Source organism: Diuraphis noxia, unplaced genomic scaffold, assembly GCF_037042655.1.
Source record: "Diuraphis noxia isolate RWA-SAM2 unplaced genomic scaffold, SU_Dnox_SAM2 contig0005, whole genome shotgun sequence".
Taxonomy (NCBI): domain Eukaryota; kingdom Metazoa; phylum Arthropoda; class Insecta; order Hemiptera; family Aphididae; genus Diuraphis; species Diuraphis noxia.
In genome coordinates this window covers 49,414,652-49,435,525 of record NW_028301715.1, presented here as the reverse complement: position 1 = coordinate 49,435,525, position 20,874 = coordinate 49,414,652, and the positions used below count along the sequence as shown (strand labels likewise).

General features: G+C 30.5%; 1 protein-coding gene across 7 annotated transcripts in view; it reads left to right on the top strand.

Moving 5' to 3' along the window:
* Positions 1 to 20,874, top strand: part of Dscam2 (Down syndrome cell adhesion molecule 2) — a 146,153-nt gene that overhangs the window by 61,469 nt on the left and 63,810 nt on the right. For all 7 annotated transcript variants that reach the window (XM_089228516.1, XM_089228515.1, XM_089228514.1 and 4 more), the window contains exons 2-6: positions 9,984 to 10,331; positions 15,275 to 15,442; positions 18,056 to 18,202; positions 18,708 to 18,825; positions 19,385 to 19,580. In XM_089228516.1, the coding sequence (XP_089084642.1) occupies positions 9,984 to 10,331; positions 15,275 to 15,442; positions 18,056 to 18,202; positions 18,708 to 18,825; positions 19,385 to 19,580 (977 nt within the window). The remainder of the gene's footprint in view (positions 1 to 9,983; positions 10,332 to 15,274; positions 15,443 to 18,055; positions 18,203 to 18,707; positions 18,826 to 19,384; positions 19,581 to 20,874) is intronic.

The following is a 20,874-nucleotide window of genomic DNA, read 5'->3' as shown; positions in this document are numbered from 1 at the left end:
GTTACCATATTAACCATTTTCGTAGGTTAAATATTTACCTAATTCCTCTGAATTAATCGCATAACAAATTATTGATAATTCTTCTTCTAGTATCGTATAAAAAACGTTCATTTATTATTTTCATAACTATTATTTTAGATAATTTAAAGTACTAAGCACGTTTATTAAAGGACGTCAACGTATAATAGGATTTTGAAAATTATTATATTTATATACAATAGTTGAATAATATAACAATTACTTCATACTTGCACTACCATGTCGTGGTACACATTGTCCGTTATTATTTTTGTGTTTCCAATTTATTTTTTCCTGAATTCGTAATAATGCGCACACATAATACAACTCTATAGTTGGAGAACCGCTACTGTAAGGCATATGACAGTAAATCAGTGGTTCTCAAACTTTTTTTCTTCTATCGTGGTACATTATTATCAGTTATTATAAGTCACACATTGAATAAATATTATTAATAAAACTTTATAATAATTTTATAATGTTTCTTTTCAAGGAAAAAGTTGTCACAGCATACTTTTAAAATTTCACGACACATCAGTGTGTCGCAGCACACCCTTTAGAAAACACTGCAGTGTAGATGAAACAAAAACGACAATGATGACGACGACGACCAAAGGCTTTTGATATTATATTGTTTTATAATATTTTAGCGAATAAAAATTCTAACAATGATACCATATTTTTATGAATTGTTAACGTAGAAATTCATCTGGAATTCCTCTCAGTCGTCGATTTATTATATTAATTCCGAACAGTGCCTCTACGAAAACTTCCAAGCTCGCGACATTTCGACACGCTATACACGGAAGTGGTTCATTGGTTTACTCCCGCGGGCTACGGTTAAAATCAACAAAATTCGCACGACCATAGAATAAAAGTCAAGCGCTTTCCTGCAGTAATATAATCATAAATGCGTTCAATAATAATAATAATAATAATAATAATAATATATTCACCAACTCGATCAAGTACTGTCACCATCTGAAATCGTTTCTTATGAAACATTTTACGGTCGGTCACTAGTGTAGCATTTGTTACACCTTATATATATATATATATATATTATATTATACCCACTCTTAACACACACTATATGATTGACCAATACATAATATACACACTCAACACTTTTTTACCCGTGCACATAATTACTTATTATTAAAATGACACACAGCAGTTAGTTCGACAGTCACCATCAACAGGAGCGAACTCACCAAATACACCTATTATTGCTATTAACAGCCATCTACATTAGTAAAGTATTATTTTTAATATAATAATAATTAATATGGATCTATAAAACAAACGTGTCTTATTATTTATAAAATACCTCATACACAGTGCTCTACCCCCAGCTACGGAAAACTTATCCATAAGGAATAGAAAACCTTCCCTGGATAACTAATATCGTAACAAGGTTGCCCGACCACGTTGCACTAGTTTGAGCTTGAAATTATATTTAAAAACACGCATTTTATAATAATATTCGAATAAATTGTAATATGGTCCAAGTTCGGCCCGATCAAATATTCATATTATTAGCCGAATTTCTTAAAGTCCATTGCAATATTATAATAGTAAACACAAACGTTTTAATGTGGTTGGCGGACAATGTGCCAAAATCAATCGAGTCCAATCCTATTTTTGTCCGATAAGAAATTTTAATGTGGTCCAAGTTCTATCCAGTCCGGTCACCCTACGTCGATTTTTTAAACTCTTTATTATTCAACTTCTCTAATTTGAACGTTTTATTTTTTTTCACCAAGCCACGTTCTTATTTTAGTTGATGAAACGATTTTTTTTTGGGTACATATTATATTATGTTAAATACAACGCAGTTTAGTGAGAAAAAAAATGTCCTGAAACCGTTTTAATATGATTCAGTTTTCTGTTCGATCGAATATGACAACACACGATTGATATTGAAACATATTTTAGCATATTGTTATTATATTTCGTGTAATAAAATGAATACAGCGTAAAAAGGGATTTTTCTACTCCAGTGAATAATCCTGAGTAAGACATTTTTTGGACGCAATAGACTACCTACTACTCTTTTAAATATTATGAACTTTTGTCGGTATTTTCTACAGTGAGCTATAGAGAAAGGTTAATAAAATACATTCCAAAGACTACAAAATATGACTAAGTATATAGTAATATAAGGTTTGTTCACGGTACAAAAATACACTTTTTTTTTAACACACAGCTCTCGATTTCGATTGCAAAGGTGGTAACTATTTATACGAGAATTGTTTTCAACAAATTATAGTTGTGACCTATATAATATTATTAATTAAATAATTAATAGTTCTATACGAAACGGACTTCTGTTAGAGACGGGTAAATATCAAAATGTTTCCGACAGCAACACGGAGTTCCGGAGTTCGGACTATTTGGGTTTCCCGAAATATTTCTGAACATGTGTGCGGTCACGAACATGGTCTTTCCGTTTACTCAAAAATATCTAAACATTTCGGATTTATTCGTTCATTAACCGCGACTATAACAATTTACACCAGGAATGAGGTTCATAGTAGTTTACATCAGATGACCTCGGCGGGTCGTACGGTCACCTAACCTACCATGTAGTTATGTACGTTATTACATTATTAAACATTATAATGTTTCATGCGTGTGGGCTTCATATACAAGCGTGTTCGGTTTCGGGCCGTGGCTAGAAAATTCTAATTTTCAGCTAATATTGCATCAACGGCGGTTGATCAAATACTCTTCGTGGCAAGTACGATGGCATGGTTTTTGGATTGAAAAAAAATTGTGAGCACAAACTTTTTGCGAGGGCGGGTAGTACTTTATGATGTAGTTGATAAATCTGGCATAAATTTAATGTACGGAATCCTCGAGGGTAACTCTATTTATATACAGGGTGATTCTTTTACCAAACAACACTCATTATTTAAAAAAGTATTGACTTTTTTCAAATTTTTTTTTTCAAAATTGTAGATTTACACTCTTCTTGAATTGTTTATTATTTTTATATTTTTCACCTTTATATTTATTAGATAAACCACTATCAACTTTTGGTTTTCAAATGGTAACCTATACTTAAAATTTCATAAATTAATAAAGCTATTTTTTTTTATTAATTATTACGTTAAAACGTCGAACTTAGCGCTAATAGTTTATGGGTTTAGGTATTTAAAGTTTGGATTGGCAGAGTGGAGTGGTACGGGGTTACCCCGCAAAACTTAAAATACTTATAACTCATAAACTACTCGTCCTAAACTCGATTTTTATGTATCAAAATTCTTTGGAATAAGAAATTAAAAAATTATGTTGCCATTCAAAAGAGTAAAAAACTTAAAAAACTATAAAGATAAAAAATATTTAAAAATATAATTTTTTAATAAAAGCGTTGGGTTTTTAACAACTTGAAACTATGTAAAAAAATATTTTGAAAAAAGTCAATACTTTTTTAAATAATGAGTGTTGTTTGATAAAAGAATTACCTTGAATATAATAGCAATTTTTATATTATGACATAATGTCATCGTATGTAAAATTATGTAAACAAACCAACGCGTTGTTCGTTAATTATTTGTGAAACTCTCGAAACAGAAATAAACTTGTATAATAGAGCTTAAACAAACAATCATCATACCTAGAATTAAAACGTGTTGTTAAAGCACGCCTTAAAATATTTAGGTATTATATTTAATACACAGGGAGCTCATGGGCATCAGGAGCTTAACGTGTCTTTTTAGTAGACTCGTTAAAAGTTGAAAAAAACATCAAAAACTTATTTAGTATGATGACTATTAGTTGTTAAACGCTATGTACATTTTAACAGAATTAGAAATGATATGTTACTGTTACAACTTACATCAATGAAACTTTTTAATTCTGGTTGGGGGCCCTCGGCACGTGCCCCATGTCCACATGTCCATAGGGTAAAGATTTTAAGGGAAAGATTTCCAATGGAATGTTAATTTTGTAACTTTTTTTTCTACAGAAACGTCTAGTCAATCGATTCTGTCCAACCTATGCTGATACTTTGGCAGTTCATCGACTTTACACCTGACATTGATAATTTTTTTTTCGAAAGGGGGGTGACTTTTTTAAAAACTTAAGGCTGTACTATTTATGTTATGTACAATATATTTATATATATATATGCGTGTGGGTGCCACGCTAATTTTTATGGAACGCTATGACTCCAAACACATATTGCATATTATTGTATACAACATGAAAACGTGCAGCTTTGGTATAATAATTCTCTCCAAAAATCGTTTTTAAAACCCTCGGACATGGAGACTATTCCGTTTTCACTCTCTAGGCGAATCGATAACATCGCCGCAAGTCGTAATTTATATCGTCAGGCTCTCCAAAAATATTGTCGTCGAAGATTCCATACCAACGGTTGAAAGAGTTATCGCATTGTGTTTGAGGGATTTTTGAACATCAAAAACCGATTAAAACCCAGAGTACGCCTTCGGACGGTATACGATTTGCGCGAAACGTTAACATTACAATAATATAATAATACGGATATAATAATGTCTTTGGAAATATAATATTACTTATCATACACAAATTGAACCGAATACTATAATTTTTTTAATAACCCAAGTTGCGATGTAAATTCAATTTATCTATTAGAATGAGTAAAATTGAAAACGCGTAAATCGTGAGAAATAAATAAATTGTCGCGTGAAAAAAATAACTCAGTGCCCCATGGAATAATAATGATTGGAAGTGACGCGTTACATCCGTTCTAGTTATATAGACTGCTGCAGCCTACAATTCGAACCTCCGTACAACTTCTGTGAATATATGATGGTGTATAATGTTATGTACCCTGTACAGATTTATTCAATCGGACAATGAAATCGAAAACGATTTGTATTTTCCAACTCGACATTATATTATCATTCCTCTCGACCGAATCGGACGAATTAGGTCGAGTATACTATTATATACGCGACAATAACCCGATTGAAGTTTTTGTTTGTTTTAATTACACATTATAATGAATGAACCATAGCACACATGACACATATATACATATATTATGGTGAATTGAAATATATATAATATATATATAAACAGAGAGGTACACCTTTTTTCAATAAATTAATCAGTGAATAGTTTTATACATGTTGATAGATTAATATTAATCAACAAAAATGTTCAAGTCATCATAGCCCCCAATCTTCATCATCATGGATCTATTGTTCTCATAGTGACACAAAAGTAAATAACTCAAAAACTAGTCGTGAGCATGTTTGGTACCTTGTATACCTACACGACTATACTATAAGTTTTGTGTGTGTGCGGTTTTTAAAAGGGGACTTGTAATTAATTAACTTTGTGCCCACCCTCGGCATAGCAGTAGTGTGCATCAGCGTCCGATTATCGCACCACACATGATGGTCTTATGATAACTATTATTACGACATAAATCCAAATTCGGATATACTCAGTTATATGTTTTTTTTTTTTATAAATATTAAATTAGCAAAATATACACAGCATATTTTATAGTTTACCAACGTAAACGTCGATTTTATAACGCAAATTAATTATATTATAAAATAATAATTTATTACGCGCGTGGAGTGTCCGTCCATTTTCTTTTGACTGCTTTAACACAATGGTTCTATCCAAAACAAATTGGATTAAGTGAAAATATATATAAAACAATTTATTTTTAAAGGGGTGTTGGAGGATAAATTAAAAGTTGGGAGTTTAGCACTTGCGTGAATCGCTATTATTATATATTGTCACCGTCGTTGGATTTTATCATTTATATTTGACATACGAACGAGCGAACGCACATTTTTAACGACATGATTAAAATGAAAAATAAATAAGCGTCGTTAAACTGTTCCCGTTTACGTCTGCTGAAGTTACACATACGTATCTGATCATATCATAACATACTTTTATTACGTGCAATGGCGTACAAAATAATATTCGTATACTATCCGTAAGTATATATTATTATTATATATTGATGCTAGTGAATGTTAAAAAAAGCAGCGCAAAGAATTTTATTCGTTATGTGTTTTTTTTTTCAACGAATTCGGCGTTTGTGTAATATTAATGGAAATCGAGTCTCTACAAAAGTATTCCGAATAATAATAATGAACGACAGTACCGTGTTACAACCATATTATACCTTGCCGAGCCATCGTCATCGTCGCGTTGGGAAGATTATATATATATACATATATTTATTATTTATATTATACATTTCAATGCATATATTATCACGTGATTAATCATTTTTATTTTTAAAACTTTCTGATGGTTAGAGCACAAAAATTATAATACTTTTAATGGATTTCGCGAGAATCAATACGACAGACAAAAGCTGAGTTATTAAAAAAATAAAAATAATAATAATAATTTTATTCCAAAAAAAAAAAATATAAAGTTTTTTATTATTTCATATAGGCGCGCCTGCAGTTCGGTCGTCTTTCGGTTAGTCCGCCGTGTCTATATCGTTTCTTTTTGATTTTCTATTCGTTCTTAAACACATTATTATGTTTTGAATAAATATTCCACGTTGATTTTCTTTTATTTAATGCGTGCGCGCAATAATAATAATAATAATATTGTGTTATGTTTGCAGCCCGAACAGAAAATGTGTACACAATAAATAATAATAATAAAATCCGATCAGCCACAAGATCTTTTTTACGCAATAAATCGTGGCTCACAAGTGTTGAATAAAATTCCGTTTGTTTGAATATAAATATTGACTTGTTTGATTTAAATCGTCAGTTATATAACATTTCTGATATTATTATTGTTTTAAACGTTTTATTTCGTAGCCGAGTATAATATGATCCACGCTGTAGCCCGTGTGCTTAAATAGTCAAACGAAAATTTCATTGACGTTGAGAGCTCAGTTTTTGTTTTTTTTTTTTCACTTCTATCAATTTCAAAATAATAATAATAATGCCGTGTGTAAATAATATGCTTATCGCGAACGTTTTATTCTATTTTATCTTACCATCGATCCGGCGAAGCACAAACATTTAATACAATTATTACGCGAGAACTATTATTGCTATGAAAAATAGAAACAATAATTTATTTATTAAATCGCAAAAACATTTTCTCTATTTATATGTATGATATGACGTCAAACTATATTTATTTTCGGTTAACTCCGCAAAATTGAATCCATTCCTATTATTATGTTTGTACAATAACTATTGTTCACGGCGGACTCTACAACAACAGAATAATAATATTAAGTTGGCAGAAATTGTTTATTGGTTGTCACTAAACCTTCTACATAACATAATATTAAAAATTATAATATATAATATATACTTATAGTGTTCACTATATAGTTACATAATTGGTGCGATGAAAATATGCATTTTCATCACTTTTAACCCCCAAGGCAGTAGTTTTAATCACCCTGCGCGTTAAGTATAAATCAATACACCTACTTAAGACTTTTGGAGTATGTATCTGAATATTGTTCTTTTAAGGGTACTCTTTGCAGGTAACTTTTTTTTTTTTTACATTAGAATATCATCATTATCAAGATTCAACAAAATAATGATTCACCGTATTATACAAGTGTGAAGTCGAAACGACTGCATAATAATTATAATACTAAAACATATAATATGAAGTATAATTATTTATTTTTGAAAAACCTGCGAATCGTAAATACGTTCTATTTTAGACGGATTTGTATCCGATTTATAATTTAATACATTTAAAATGCGTGAACACAATATTATTACGCTGTTGGTCAAATAGTACGAGGATTAAAATATATTATCAATATCACTTTTAAATGATCACTCTCATTGTTCTTAGTTGCTGCATAATACCTATACAAAAAAAATATAACGAGTCTGATAAAAATGATAAAAGCTATAATTATGGTAGGTATAGTAGAGTAAACCGAACGCCTCCAAACCCCGTTCTTTGAATGTGATTATATTTGTTAGGAATGAATACGATTCCTTTCGAATTTATAACAATATTAATAAATTATAATGACTCGCACCACGCGTAGATCATAATAATATTGTTTTTTTTCGACCGTTTTGTATTTTATCACGAAATTTTTAATTATGTTAAAAGTGTATAATTAAAAGAAAAATATGTTTAAGTATCTGAAACAGCTGTATAATATATTATTCCCTCTATATGCACCGACGTAGTATTACATATCTGTAATTAAACATTTTACAAAAACTCGGTACCTACTTTTAATTTAATTAATACAATAGGTTTAACAGATAAACAGCTATGTGTATAATTTTTGAACGCGTAATTGAAAATGTTATTAGTTTGGTAGGTACTAGTTTGTTATAATATAGACTATAGAGGTACCTATATTATGTTTACTTGGCCTTTTCAATTCGAAAACGCTCTGAGGTTATAATATAGTCGTTGCCATCGGATGTGTCATCTAAAGCAAATTAAAGTCAACCCTTACAATTTTCGACCTATATTCAACGACGTAGTAACTCCGTAGGAGCGAGGTATTAAATGAACACGTGGCACGTTCAAGTTCTATTTTATGTTTATGTACGTCGTTTTTTTTTTTTTGGTCCGTGGAAAACTAACTTTCCGAAAACAAATATTGACATTTCGTGTGTGATGACTTGAGAAACCACGAAAGGAAATATCATAAACGATCAACCGTGTCTCTATCGCTATTTTTTTATATATATCTTTTGCAGTACAATTTTCCAGTGGTTTCAATGGTTCAGATACCTATTGAAAATGTATTATCCTAAGCCCGAAGTGAGCGACAGTGAGTGAAAGACTTATAATCATCTATATATTGACCTTATAAAATTATTATATATACTTATTACATACATATACATCTACTCTGATAGATAACATAAATATATGATTATTATTAGCCTTATTATATTATACTCTGCTCAAAAATATATTTTTAATATTCCACCGTGCCTACATATGATTATCATAGTTATATGGATCCGTTCCAGGCTTACCTGTTCGAAAATAAAGTATTAATATTTGGTACTCCGAATCCTTAATATTTTAATTCACTTTTAAAAACTATTCATAAGCCTAACTAGTAACTACCGGATACAATTACAAAAAATAATTCGCAATAAGCATATAGGAAGTTCAATAAGTTTGAAAAATAAATACAAAACGGTTAAATCATCGTTTAGGGCATCTTTCAATATAGGCGTCCACTCAGTCCAGTATAGGTTATACCATTGTTGCAACAATAAACAGTTAGTGTTTATTATTGCAACACTAATTTAATTTTTTTTTATTTTTTATATTATATTTGTTTAAATACATACTCATTAAATTTTTGGAAAAAAATAATATCTAAATTAATTACTGAAGCAGAATATTTTCGAATAGTATTATTACACTAATATGTCACATACAACTCAGATCGTAAACAACAGCTTATATTGGTTCAATTTTCGCAGTCTGCATAACATATATCAATTTTTATAAAAAATATTAAGTTTTGAAATTCAAAAATTATGTACTTTCAGGATAATACTCATAATACCCGTTTGTAGTTAATACTATTATTCGAACATCGCAATATACGTATATAACAGAATAAGATGGGAAGGGTTCGATCCTCGACCATTGGGCAGCATTTTTCTCCGGGCAAGTCATGGTGTCCGGAGAACAAGTACCGCCATCCCCCACTCCGGGGCATGGCAGAAACCTACGGGTGCCTCAATAGAAATTCTGCCAAACAGGCGTCCGGACTAGGCCTACGGGCCTACTCCCAGACATAGCGCCATACGAAAAAAAAAACAGATTAAGAAATTATTCGAAAAAATTACTATTTAAATAATCAAATATCAATTGTACTTATTGATTCAAATAACCATCATGTTTGAAAATTATTATCAATAATTATTTTGAAAAACATATACCCAACTTTGGCTCATAGTCATAGATAGTTTATAATTTATATGCATCGCTATTTCTTATGTTCTCTGTAGTGTTGCCGACGTACGCGTCAATATCCATATCGTCGTCATCGTCGGATTTCACGGGTCCGTCTTTTTTGTTGGAGCCTCCAGGGAAATTCGAGTTCTCCAACACGACGGGTGCGTGGATTGATTGCACCGCTGCTGGACATCCGGCCCCGCACATCCGGTGGCTGATGTCCGATGGGACGCCCGTGCCGGACGTTCCGTCGCTCCGACAAGACATGTCCAATGGCACACTGGCTCTATTGCCGTTCCCGCCAGCAATGTACAGACAGGACGTGCACAGCTCCGTTTACCGATGCTTAGCCACCAACGATGTTGGAGCCATCGTCAGCCGTGACGTACACGTCAGAGCTGGTAAGTTAAAATATCGAATTTGTAAAATCATTGGTTCACATTTTCGAGTTATTTTCGGTTAGTTATTAGTATCGTCGAAAAATTACTACTGAGGAGGCTATGAGGTTATATTATAGCTTTATACGTCTTATAGAGACGAGAGACACGTAAAACTTGGAAATAGTAGGAAATATATCTCCAAAAAATATTTTTTAATTTTTATTTATGTATCTGATCATATAATATAATTCAATTTTGAACCATCTATCGAGAGAAACCAGTTTAGAAACTTGTTTGAAAATACTCGACGAGTAAATTATGTTTTATAATATAGGTACATATTATGTTAGCATAATAATAGAATAATACTATATAAGCAATATATAAAATAATTACACCCCTCTTCAAATAATTTTTATTTTATAGATTTATTTTCGTTCGCACACATCAACATATTGTAGACGGAACATAAATTAAATGACGAAATGAATTAAGTTCAAAACCTTTTATCGTTTCACACTTAAAAACACGTAGACTCTATAGACATTTTATATAGTGTTCATGATCATGTACATTTACTTCATAAATTGAGAATTTTGAGTCAAAAAAGTTTCTTTGTGTACCTACTGTAAAAGCATTGAAACATATTAAGCACGCTTGTCAATCACATTAATGATTATTGCGCTGAATCCGTTTCGCAATGTTCGCAATTCAAATGGACAGTGTAAACCTCCAATACTTTGAACCATTCCGTATTTCTGCTACAAACAAACATATTGTCCAATAAATCTAATAAATCCGCAAATCAATAATTTTTATTAGAGAATATTATGCAGTCTATACACCAAAGCATACTAAGAATATGTGCTACAATATTTAGAAAAACAAGAATAGGGTGAGAAAAAAAACCATCCAGTAATCGCATTTCCTTTTGCTTAAATATATTTGATATATATATATTTTTTTATTTAATTAATTATTATAATCATTATTTGTTAATCATTATGATCTCTCCAGTATTTTCTTTTTAGACGTCACAGGGGATTTCCAGGAATTGTATGAGTCTAGGCCAGATATTTGAGGGTTAGAGTGAGAATGCAGTTTGTGAAAAACATTACTAGTACGTTTTAGATTCTTCATTAACGGTTTTGATATTTAAGTCAGAATGAAGGGTACAATTAGAAATATAAAATGGGGCATTGGTGATGGAGCACAGTATTTTGTTTTGAACGGTTTGTATTTTGTTAAGATTGGATTTTTTGGCATTGCCCCAAAATTGTAGACCACATAGGCTTAATTAAAAATTAAAAATGAGCAGTTTTATATTTAATTTTGTATGTTTTTTTGATAACAATATTTTTAGCAACCAGGCACGCGCATTTAACAAATCAATAATTTAAATTTAAAACACCATTGTCTGTTGTTGTGGTAGTTTTTTCGGAATTTTTTTAATGAGATGTGACTACTCACATATTACAATTTAAGTTATAAAAGCTGTTGTACCAACATAATATATAATAAACTTATGATTTAAAATATAGATTTAATATATATTGGTACTCCTCCAATTTGTTATCTACCGTCATTTTATGTTGGTGAAATATGATATCAACACGTATTTAAGTGTAAATTGTCTCACCTTTATGATGCAGAATTTCTTCTTTGTCATTTTTTTTATACTGTGTAGTTATGTATACGTATTTCTGATCGCTTCGAGGAATGATTTGAACAGGTCTTCAGTTGGTTTTTGTATCAAGCGCCTTTTTTTGCACTCTTTTTTTGTACATCTATTATAATTTTTTTTCAAAATATTACCTTCCGAATCACGTTTTCAGCTAATTTTTATAACTTTTTTTAACTCACCACCACAAATTGTTTGGTTTTTAATTTGTGTACATGTTTGGTCGATTGGTATTAAACCGCGTATGCTTAAAAAGTTTTCGCACATCTCTTCATTTTGAATTATGTTCGATGTAAATAACTCATAGTTGAAAAACTCATAATAATAATAAATAAATCACAGTAAAACCACGTATTTATTCGACATGACACACAAACACACACTAAACAGGTATAATATAAAAGTATACCTACTAACATACCTAACTTACTAAGGTATAAATATAATAACATTTGGGGTTTCAATAAAAACTTAATCTTAAATCTTAATTGCAAAATAATAAAGTATTTATAATATACAGCATTCTGACATCGGTAGATATCATATTAAACTATCATAAAATTACGGTAGATAGCATATTGTACGAGTACCTATATGTATATATTATATAATTGTGTAAACTAAATATCTTAAGATAATAATGAATATTATATGATATTTATAAGTATCAATGGTTCATCGTAGAGTAGAGTAGATTGGAGTTTTACATTCAAAATAAAACAGTGTTATTTTTCCAGGATTATTTTACAACCTATCTTTTACAGGTAATAATAGTCTTTTCGATTAAGAAAAACTTATAAGATACATTGAAGGGGTAGTGCACATAGGGGAGTATGACGCCCTATCGAGATACCTCTCTTTCACCCCAATACGAACGAGGCCACTGGACACTGTTGTTGTATCACATAATATAATTTACATAATAATATAAATTATGAAACAATTGCAATTTCTTTGGTTTATGCAGTCATATCTCAGTTTAACTGTACAAGCGAATGACTCTGTACATGCATAATATATACACTGTATATTAACTGTAGCGTATCTAAATTTCTCCAAAGTTTATACTTTAGATTACCTTCTATAAACGCATGTCCTACATGCAAATTTATTCTAACGTGTACAATTCATAAGTCATCAATGTGAATATTAATGTCATGTGACAAGTTAAATTTAATAGTTGACTGTCGTCTCGCCATCATATTATCATAAAATAATATAATATGTTCAATATAGTTAGATGGAAGATATTATAATATTATAAATGTTACCTTCATATCAGCAATGCCGATTTATAATGCAAAGTGGCACCACAAAATAGTTCTAATACATACCTATTACCTATATATTAGGCTGCTTATTGTAGCAGTATGATAGAAGTTGCGGTTACAAACGAAATCATTGAACACTAAATATTTCTTTTTGGTGGTATTTGAAAAACAGAACATTACGTTTTTGGCAGATTGTTAATTATCCCCGAGTTTGGTATTATGGTAATCGTTGTAGTGTTATTAAATACATTTTTCATATTATGCCTACAATCTACATCTAAACGGATGAAATATAGTTATAAAATAGATTATTGTGGGTGAATATTATTATTATACAGAATAATGTTGGTAGAGAGTAAGTTCAATAGACTTCAATAAATGTAATTTAAAAAGCTAAGTACAAACATGTATAATTTTTTATCATAAAAGTAAATATAACGAAGTAATTTTAAATTTGCAAATGTGTATTACATTTTTTACACACGTATATAATATACTGTAATGAATAACGTTCAATTTTTTTATTCGTTAAAAACTGTAACATAGTTTTAAGTATTTATTTTTAAGTTTTGTAAGCCTCATTTATTAATTTTCCATAACAATGGGTAAGTATGTAGGCCACTGTCAAGCTCTGTTCTCAAAGGTTATCTTTCTGAGAAAACGTATAGGTATAAGTAAAACTAACCACATTCTATGCACATGGTTGCTTATCATACATTGCAGACTATAAACACGAATATTCAGTTTTGAAAACATTAACACTTATAAAATATCAACGTACACATTTTTGCAAAAATAATATTTTTTCAGAGAATTAAGGGTTTCAACAGAATAAAATCAATTTCAGTGTACTTGTATACAATATTATAAAACCACCGTCGCGTATAAGATTTTCAATAAAGTTATTAATCATTAGGTATTTAAATAATTACAAAATTATAAAATTAAAATAATTAATAACTGTCTTGAAAATATAAGTACTAAACCTTCATTAAAAAAAAAGCTTCTACTAAGGCACGAACGGCGTTTTCCACAACGTTTATAACGACCACCGAATGGCCACCCATAGCCATAGGGTAAATATATTGATATTTAAATTTCCACCATGAAATCATTATCCGAAAAATTTGTAAATTGGTATTTACTGTGCGGCCGTATCATATATAGTGAAACAGGGCATGATAGCTGATTTTGTTATAGCATACTTTTGACGTCTAAGCTGACTAAAATACATCATACATTTTACGAGGCTTTTTTTTCTGTACATTTCGCCAACGCCATCGCCATGAAAATACCTCTTGTTTTTTTCTTTTATTGAAAATTAGGTTTTGGTACCACTGTATAACTGTTAATCATTGCGCGTATTTTCCTTTATGACTTGAAAGTTGTTTATTAATGAGGGTTTGCAAAACACACGTCCGCGTAAATCCTTTGCTGTGATTGGTTGCAGGTTAGGTAAGGTTACCATATGATTAACAACGTTACCGTGTTGTTAGAAAAAGATGAACATTTTACGTGTACACGCCGGCACACGCGTATGGTGGAGACCCGCTGGCCGTCTTTATGATTTGTCCCCACTAAAAATCGTTTGTGGAAATACCAGATACACCTGAAGTTATACCAATTTATTTAGTTTATTGTGCTTCGTGAACAATTTCAAAGACATGAAATAAGATGCTATAATATTATGGCGGTGACGATTTCTTAGACAAAGGCGTGTAGTCAATTTCAATTTTTTTGCGAAAAGTAAAAACCACACAGCTGTACTATACACAACAACATTCAAAAAACCGTCATAAATACATATAAATAACAAGACAGGTATATTACGAGCTAAAATATATGACGTACGATAGATTTGAATCATAATTATTTTAAAATGTGCCATGAATGTATGTATCTCGTGGTTCCTATGTGTTTTTTTTTAAATATAAAATTACACCGAAATAATCGTTTTAATAATAATGTTACGTCATGAATCATGATTGCATTAATGTTTATTGTGATTTTAGTTGTGGCTCAAGATTACAACCTTGAGGTTCGCGTGGTAAACGGAGGATCTGCCAAAGGATGTACTGCTGTATTGGAATGTGTGACACCGACGTTTATGAAAGATTTAGTCAAGGTTGTATCCTGGCTTCAAGAACCAGGATTCTATATCTACCCATCGTTGCAAGGAGGTTGGTACTAATTTAATGTTATGAAATAATCGTTAATGTTGTTGTCGGTGATGCACTAGTACAAATTTCATTGTAGTTAACAGTAATAATAATTATTATTATCTGATTAACTCATTGACATTTCGCGATATGAGTTCTGTGCATAATATGTAATTTTTATTAGTTAACAGATTATATTAGTCGAATGATAATATAATGTCAACTATTTTGTCTTGATAGTTGATATCGATTGATATTGAAGTACCAATCAAATAATTAGTTACAAAATATAACCACTGTAAATACAATTGTAAAAACATCTGGCTTTCGATCTTATTTTTTTCTACCCTCGACGAGCTAAAACATTTGCAAACTGTTTTGATATTTAATTAACTATACTTACTTTTGTCTATCAGCATATTTTATACAAAATTCAAATATAGGTAATCAAAACGTTCGACTAACTTTAATTTAACCCTTTGATTATTATAATAGGTAAACTTTTCTTGTTAATTGACCGAACTTATATCCCTCGATGTTTATTTATTTTTATTCGTATAAAATAATTTATTTTCTTCAAAAATTTCGGAGAAAATATGAAGTTTACCCATTTATTTTATCTTTAGATACTCGTATTAATGAATGGATAATTTTTATAACGTTTTAAGTATAATCCGTAGATATTAACAAGCGTCGCGATCGTATCTATTTTAATTAGTTAGGTATTTTATAAATTTTTATCATAATTTGATATTATCTTTTTCTATTATCTATAGTTATATTGTATATAATTATATTTTGTAGTTGTAAAACTTATAATTAATTCTATATATTAGTGTGGTACGTCAAAACCTTTTTCGCACTAGTCAGATGAAAACTTTCTAACTGGTAGAATTCATGCTTAGTTTTCCGTGTGTTAAATTATACGAGCTTTACGAAGAAATGGCGTTTTGTAATTTTTAAACAGTTTGTGTTGCAGATTTATTATTATAGGTGTAATATATATATATAACCTATATATTTCGACGTGTTATTATTAAATTGAAAAATACCGATTACGTTGTATTTATATTCATGATCTCCCTATACAGTATACATATAATATAATATTATTTGTGTTTTATACAATTTTTTTTTATTTAAAATTGAAATATAATATAATAGTATATATATAGCTTAACATTTTTTTTTGATTTCCCTACCTACTTCCTATTAACGTATAACTTGTATTGAAAGTAGATAGTTAATAGTAATTAATTCAAATTCACATACCTAAGTGATTATAAGATAATACATGACAAAAAAATAATAGATATTAATAAGTCGTTATAACAATAAGTAATTTATTGAGGTAAAATTAATTGACTTCTTTTTATTATAGTAAAGATAATGTAAAAACCGTCAGGAAATACATTTTATAATATACTGCAATATTTTTTTTTTTAATAAATCTTGTTTTGTTTAATAATATACTAATAGATTAAATTGAATCACTGTGTCATTCATCAAATAGATTTTAGTCCATTAGGTAATGTAATAATAATTAATAACTATCTACCTATTAATTTATTGAAAATTCCCGTTAGTAAAATACTGCTGGCCGTTGACCTTACATTTTACAATAAATCAATATATGACCAATAATAACCAATATTTCACCCACGGTATTAAAACTTGATGAAATTAGATTATGATGATGCTGTTCATATCTCGTTTTTATGGATACTGAAGACTTATTCCGCTAAATATTTTTCTTCAGTAATAACATAAAATAATATTAATTCATTAACAACAACATTGATTTTACACAGACATACCTACTAACTCAGTCGAACTAATCGGCTATCAACTCTATTACACAATCATGTAACTATTTGAAATAATGTAACGTAATTTAATTGTAAATTAGTGTAAGTCAACATTATTTAAGTATACTCAGGTACCTATATAAACATAATATACACATTACTGTCACATACAATAATTGGGACAATTTATCTGGAGAATGGACAGTTGACACGCAATACAATATTCCATCATTTATCAATATAAATTATGTTAATTTACCACATTAACTGGATATTCACCAGAATACTAGATGATATAATGTAATATTACTGTATTTTCGCACAACATTATGATTAAGTGATGTGCATGTTTGTATAATGCGTATATCCGAAATATTCCACAACAGCTGTGCACTACAGCGACGCGTTCAGTTGTATTGAAATCGATTTACATAATTATAATATGAAATGTGTTTGGACAAAAAAAAACAGACAATCAGACAATTGAGTGATTAAATATGAGACACTCGTTAACCGATAAAAATTAAAATCTAATAAGATTATTTGTTCAAATAATTACAACGGTTATACACAAATTTTTTTTTATTATATTTAATATGTTAATTTTAAAGATTATCGATTGTGTCGTCTTATTTTGAAAAAAAAACTCGTATATACAGAATCCGCTGTCTACTGTTCATTATAAAACTTACTTATCGATTCCATCAGCTTATAAATTTATAAAGTTGATATATTTATCCTCACCTATCTCCGTTTTGAAAAGTTACCAATTTTTGAGTCGTTTCCTCAATATGACAGTATTATTGTTATTTTTTTTTAATTTCAGACGGAAAATATCACGCGATGCACACTGGTGAACTGCTGGTTCACAATCTTGAATCGAGCGATCAATTCTCGTCTTATACGTGCCAAATGATGCACACTCTGACTAGAAAGTTGACGACCAGCACACCGGCCAACATTGTGGTTCACGGTAAGATTATTATGATTTAAAAATCCGCGACGGTGTAAATCGAGTGTTTTCGTTATCAATGGAACAAGTCGTGTATTGCGCACGGCGATATTATATAATAGGTGTACAAAAAAAAAAATTGTCTAGTTGGGAAATATGTCCGCCACCGGCGAGACACATGAACTCCAGTCGCAGTAATTATTATTAGCACGTGACCTGAAAACCAAAATAATAACATTGTAACCCTTTTCCGTAAAATCTACATGCCCTGTAGGCGTAACCATAGCGACCGATTGCTGTTAGTACCCGAGATTACATGGATGGATGGACATACAAAAGCACCGAACTTCCCGACAGTAACCGCCACCGCCACCGCTGCCGTCTCGAAGCAGATAATGAGAAAGATGTTACTTGTCCTTGCGTTTCATGCTCTAAAGATCATTTACTTAACCGGCTATTCCTGTGCCCGCAAGTGTCTCATCTGTTCTGCACGCTAATTAAAAACAAATATTTGTATGCGTTCCAGAGGCCGCGGGAAATGAGATGGTCGAAATCGTCGCTCACAAGAGTTCGGTCCGCGTTGCCCAAGACGAAGGTGCCGTGCTCACGTGCATCACGATCGGATGTCCACATCCTCATTTCAGGTACAAAAAAAAAAAAAAATCGTAGACACTGATAACAATAAGGCGCATATCATAAAAATGGTAGAATACAAATACCTGTTAACCATAGACTTATTATAAAACTATGGAATGTGTCGGTGGTATGAGCGTTGAATGAGAGAGATATCATACTTATATAACAGTTATCTCTTGAAACAATAATTGTTATATTAATATTAATATTCTAAATTTTTTTTATTATAAGGATTCATAATATACATCAATATTTGATGGTAAATTTATTTATTTGTTAAATTCGTAGCAAAGTAGTTTACCTTGTGTTGTAAGTTACTGCAAATGTATATCACAAACAGAATCAGAAATTAAAAATAACTAATAAATTATTTAACATTAAAATCTACAAACTGCTCTGAAATAAATTTCATTTTAAAATCTCTTTTAGATTATTTTATGTCAATCACCTAAATAGAAACTCATTTCTTCTCTTTACGCCTTAGCGCATTCTACGTATATCCTTATATTATAATGCCTATGCTATCAATACTGATTTAAGTACTTATTTATTTTGTCTTTTCATCAGGTGGTACCACGTACTGGATGAGAACGAACCGACACTATTGGAGACGGGCTTAGGTACTAGGGTGCTTGGTCAGGTACTTTCCATAGAAGCGGTCAGGCCAGAAGACGCGGGAACTTACAGGTGTTCGGCCAACAATGACGCCGGACAGACTAGCGCAGACACAAGACTAGATGTAGTTGTGCCACTTGAAGTACAGGTAAAACTTTGTTAATGTTCGATTGTAATCTAAAAATAGATCATAATAATTAATAAGAATAGTCTGATCATATACATAATACAGATGTGAGGTTTAGCTGAACCTTCATATTATCTAAGTACGTTTCAATTAATTTGGCTTCGTTTTGTGAGGTATAAGAAATAACAATGTCCATATTAAGACCTCAAAATTTCAATATCTTGTTCAAACACTAAATAAGCTTGCGTAAAAGTTACCACCTCTCACTTAGCTAAATAGTTTAAATTCCCAAATCCAGCTCATTAAACTTTTTAACTCTCACACTATCCCCAAAATCCTAACAGGTGGCTTAAAACTAAAGACTTAGGGTTTACTCCTCTAGCCTTGCCCAATTGACTAGATGATGTTGGTTTGCACTATACTGGACGTCTGAGGGCATACCCAATACCCATCTTTCATTACGATGATATAATAATTATTTTTCACCAAAATTACTTATTGCATCTACTTATATAAACTCGTATTATAGATAATATTATTACTTTTTAAATTAAAAAAATTGTGTTTTTTAGAATACTCAAACACAGTTAACTCTCTAAACAATGGTTTTGGCGTCGGGTAGACGTTGATTGGGAGACCAATAATTGGTGAATTATACGTTGTTGTTCGCCATACGTATATTGTTTACGAGAAAATAAAAAATTATAATTTTTCATCAATATATTTCGCACATATTATTTTATGTATAATATTCTTTGAAACAACTATAATAATCTCATTTGTCACATCCAAATGGTAGTAAATGTATGTTTGTTTTGGGACAACTGCGCGTTCATTCATGCGGAATAATATTTGTTTAATTCTTGCCGACAAACTTTTGTTCGTGTTGTCAAACAACTGTTTTTTGTTATTAAATCATGTTATATTATTATTGTTATTATGCAGTATTACGTCGATCTCTCGACATAATGACGCGTATAAAACTACTGTGCGTACGATTTATGCGTCCCGCAATTCAAAGCGTTGGATGTAACTCGTACGACCGAGTATTAGTGTCACAAATATGACTTTTCTGATGCTAAACCACGCGATTATTGTATAATGTTTAAATATTAGCCTGCCAATAGCTACTCTATAGTTATTATTATTTTCAATGACGTCTCAAAATAATATCACCAGGATGAAATATTGCAGCGGTGAATGGACATAATTTCGTGATGATGCGTTTAATTCAATATAGAACCAACTCGTGACAATTTAACCCCACCCAAACATACAGCATTTTTACCAATTCGATATATATATATATCACTTA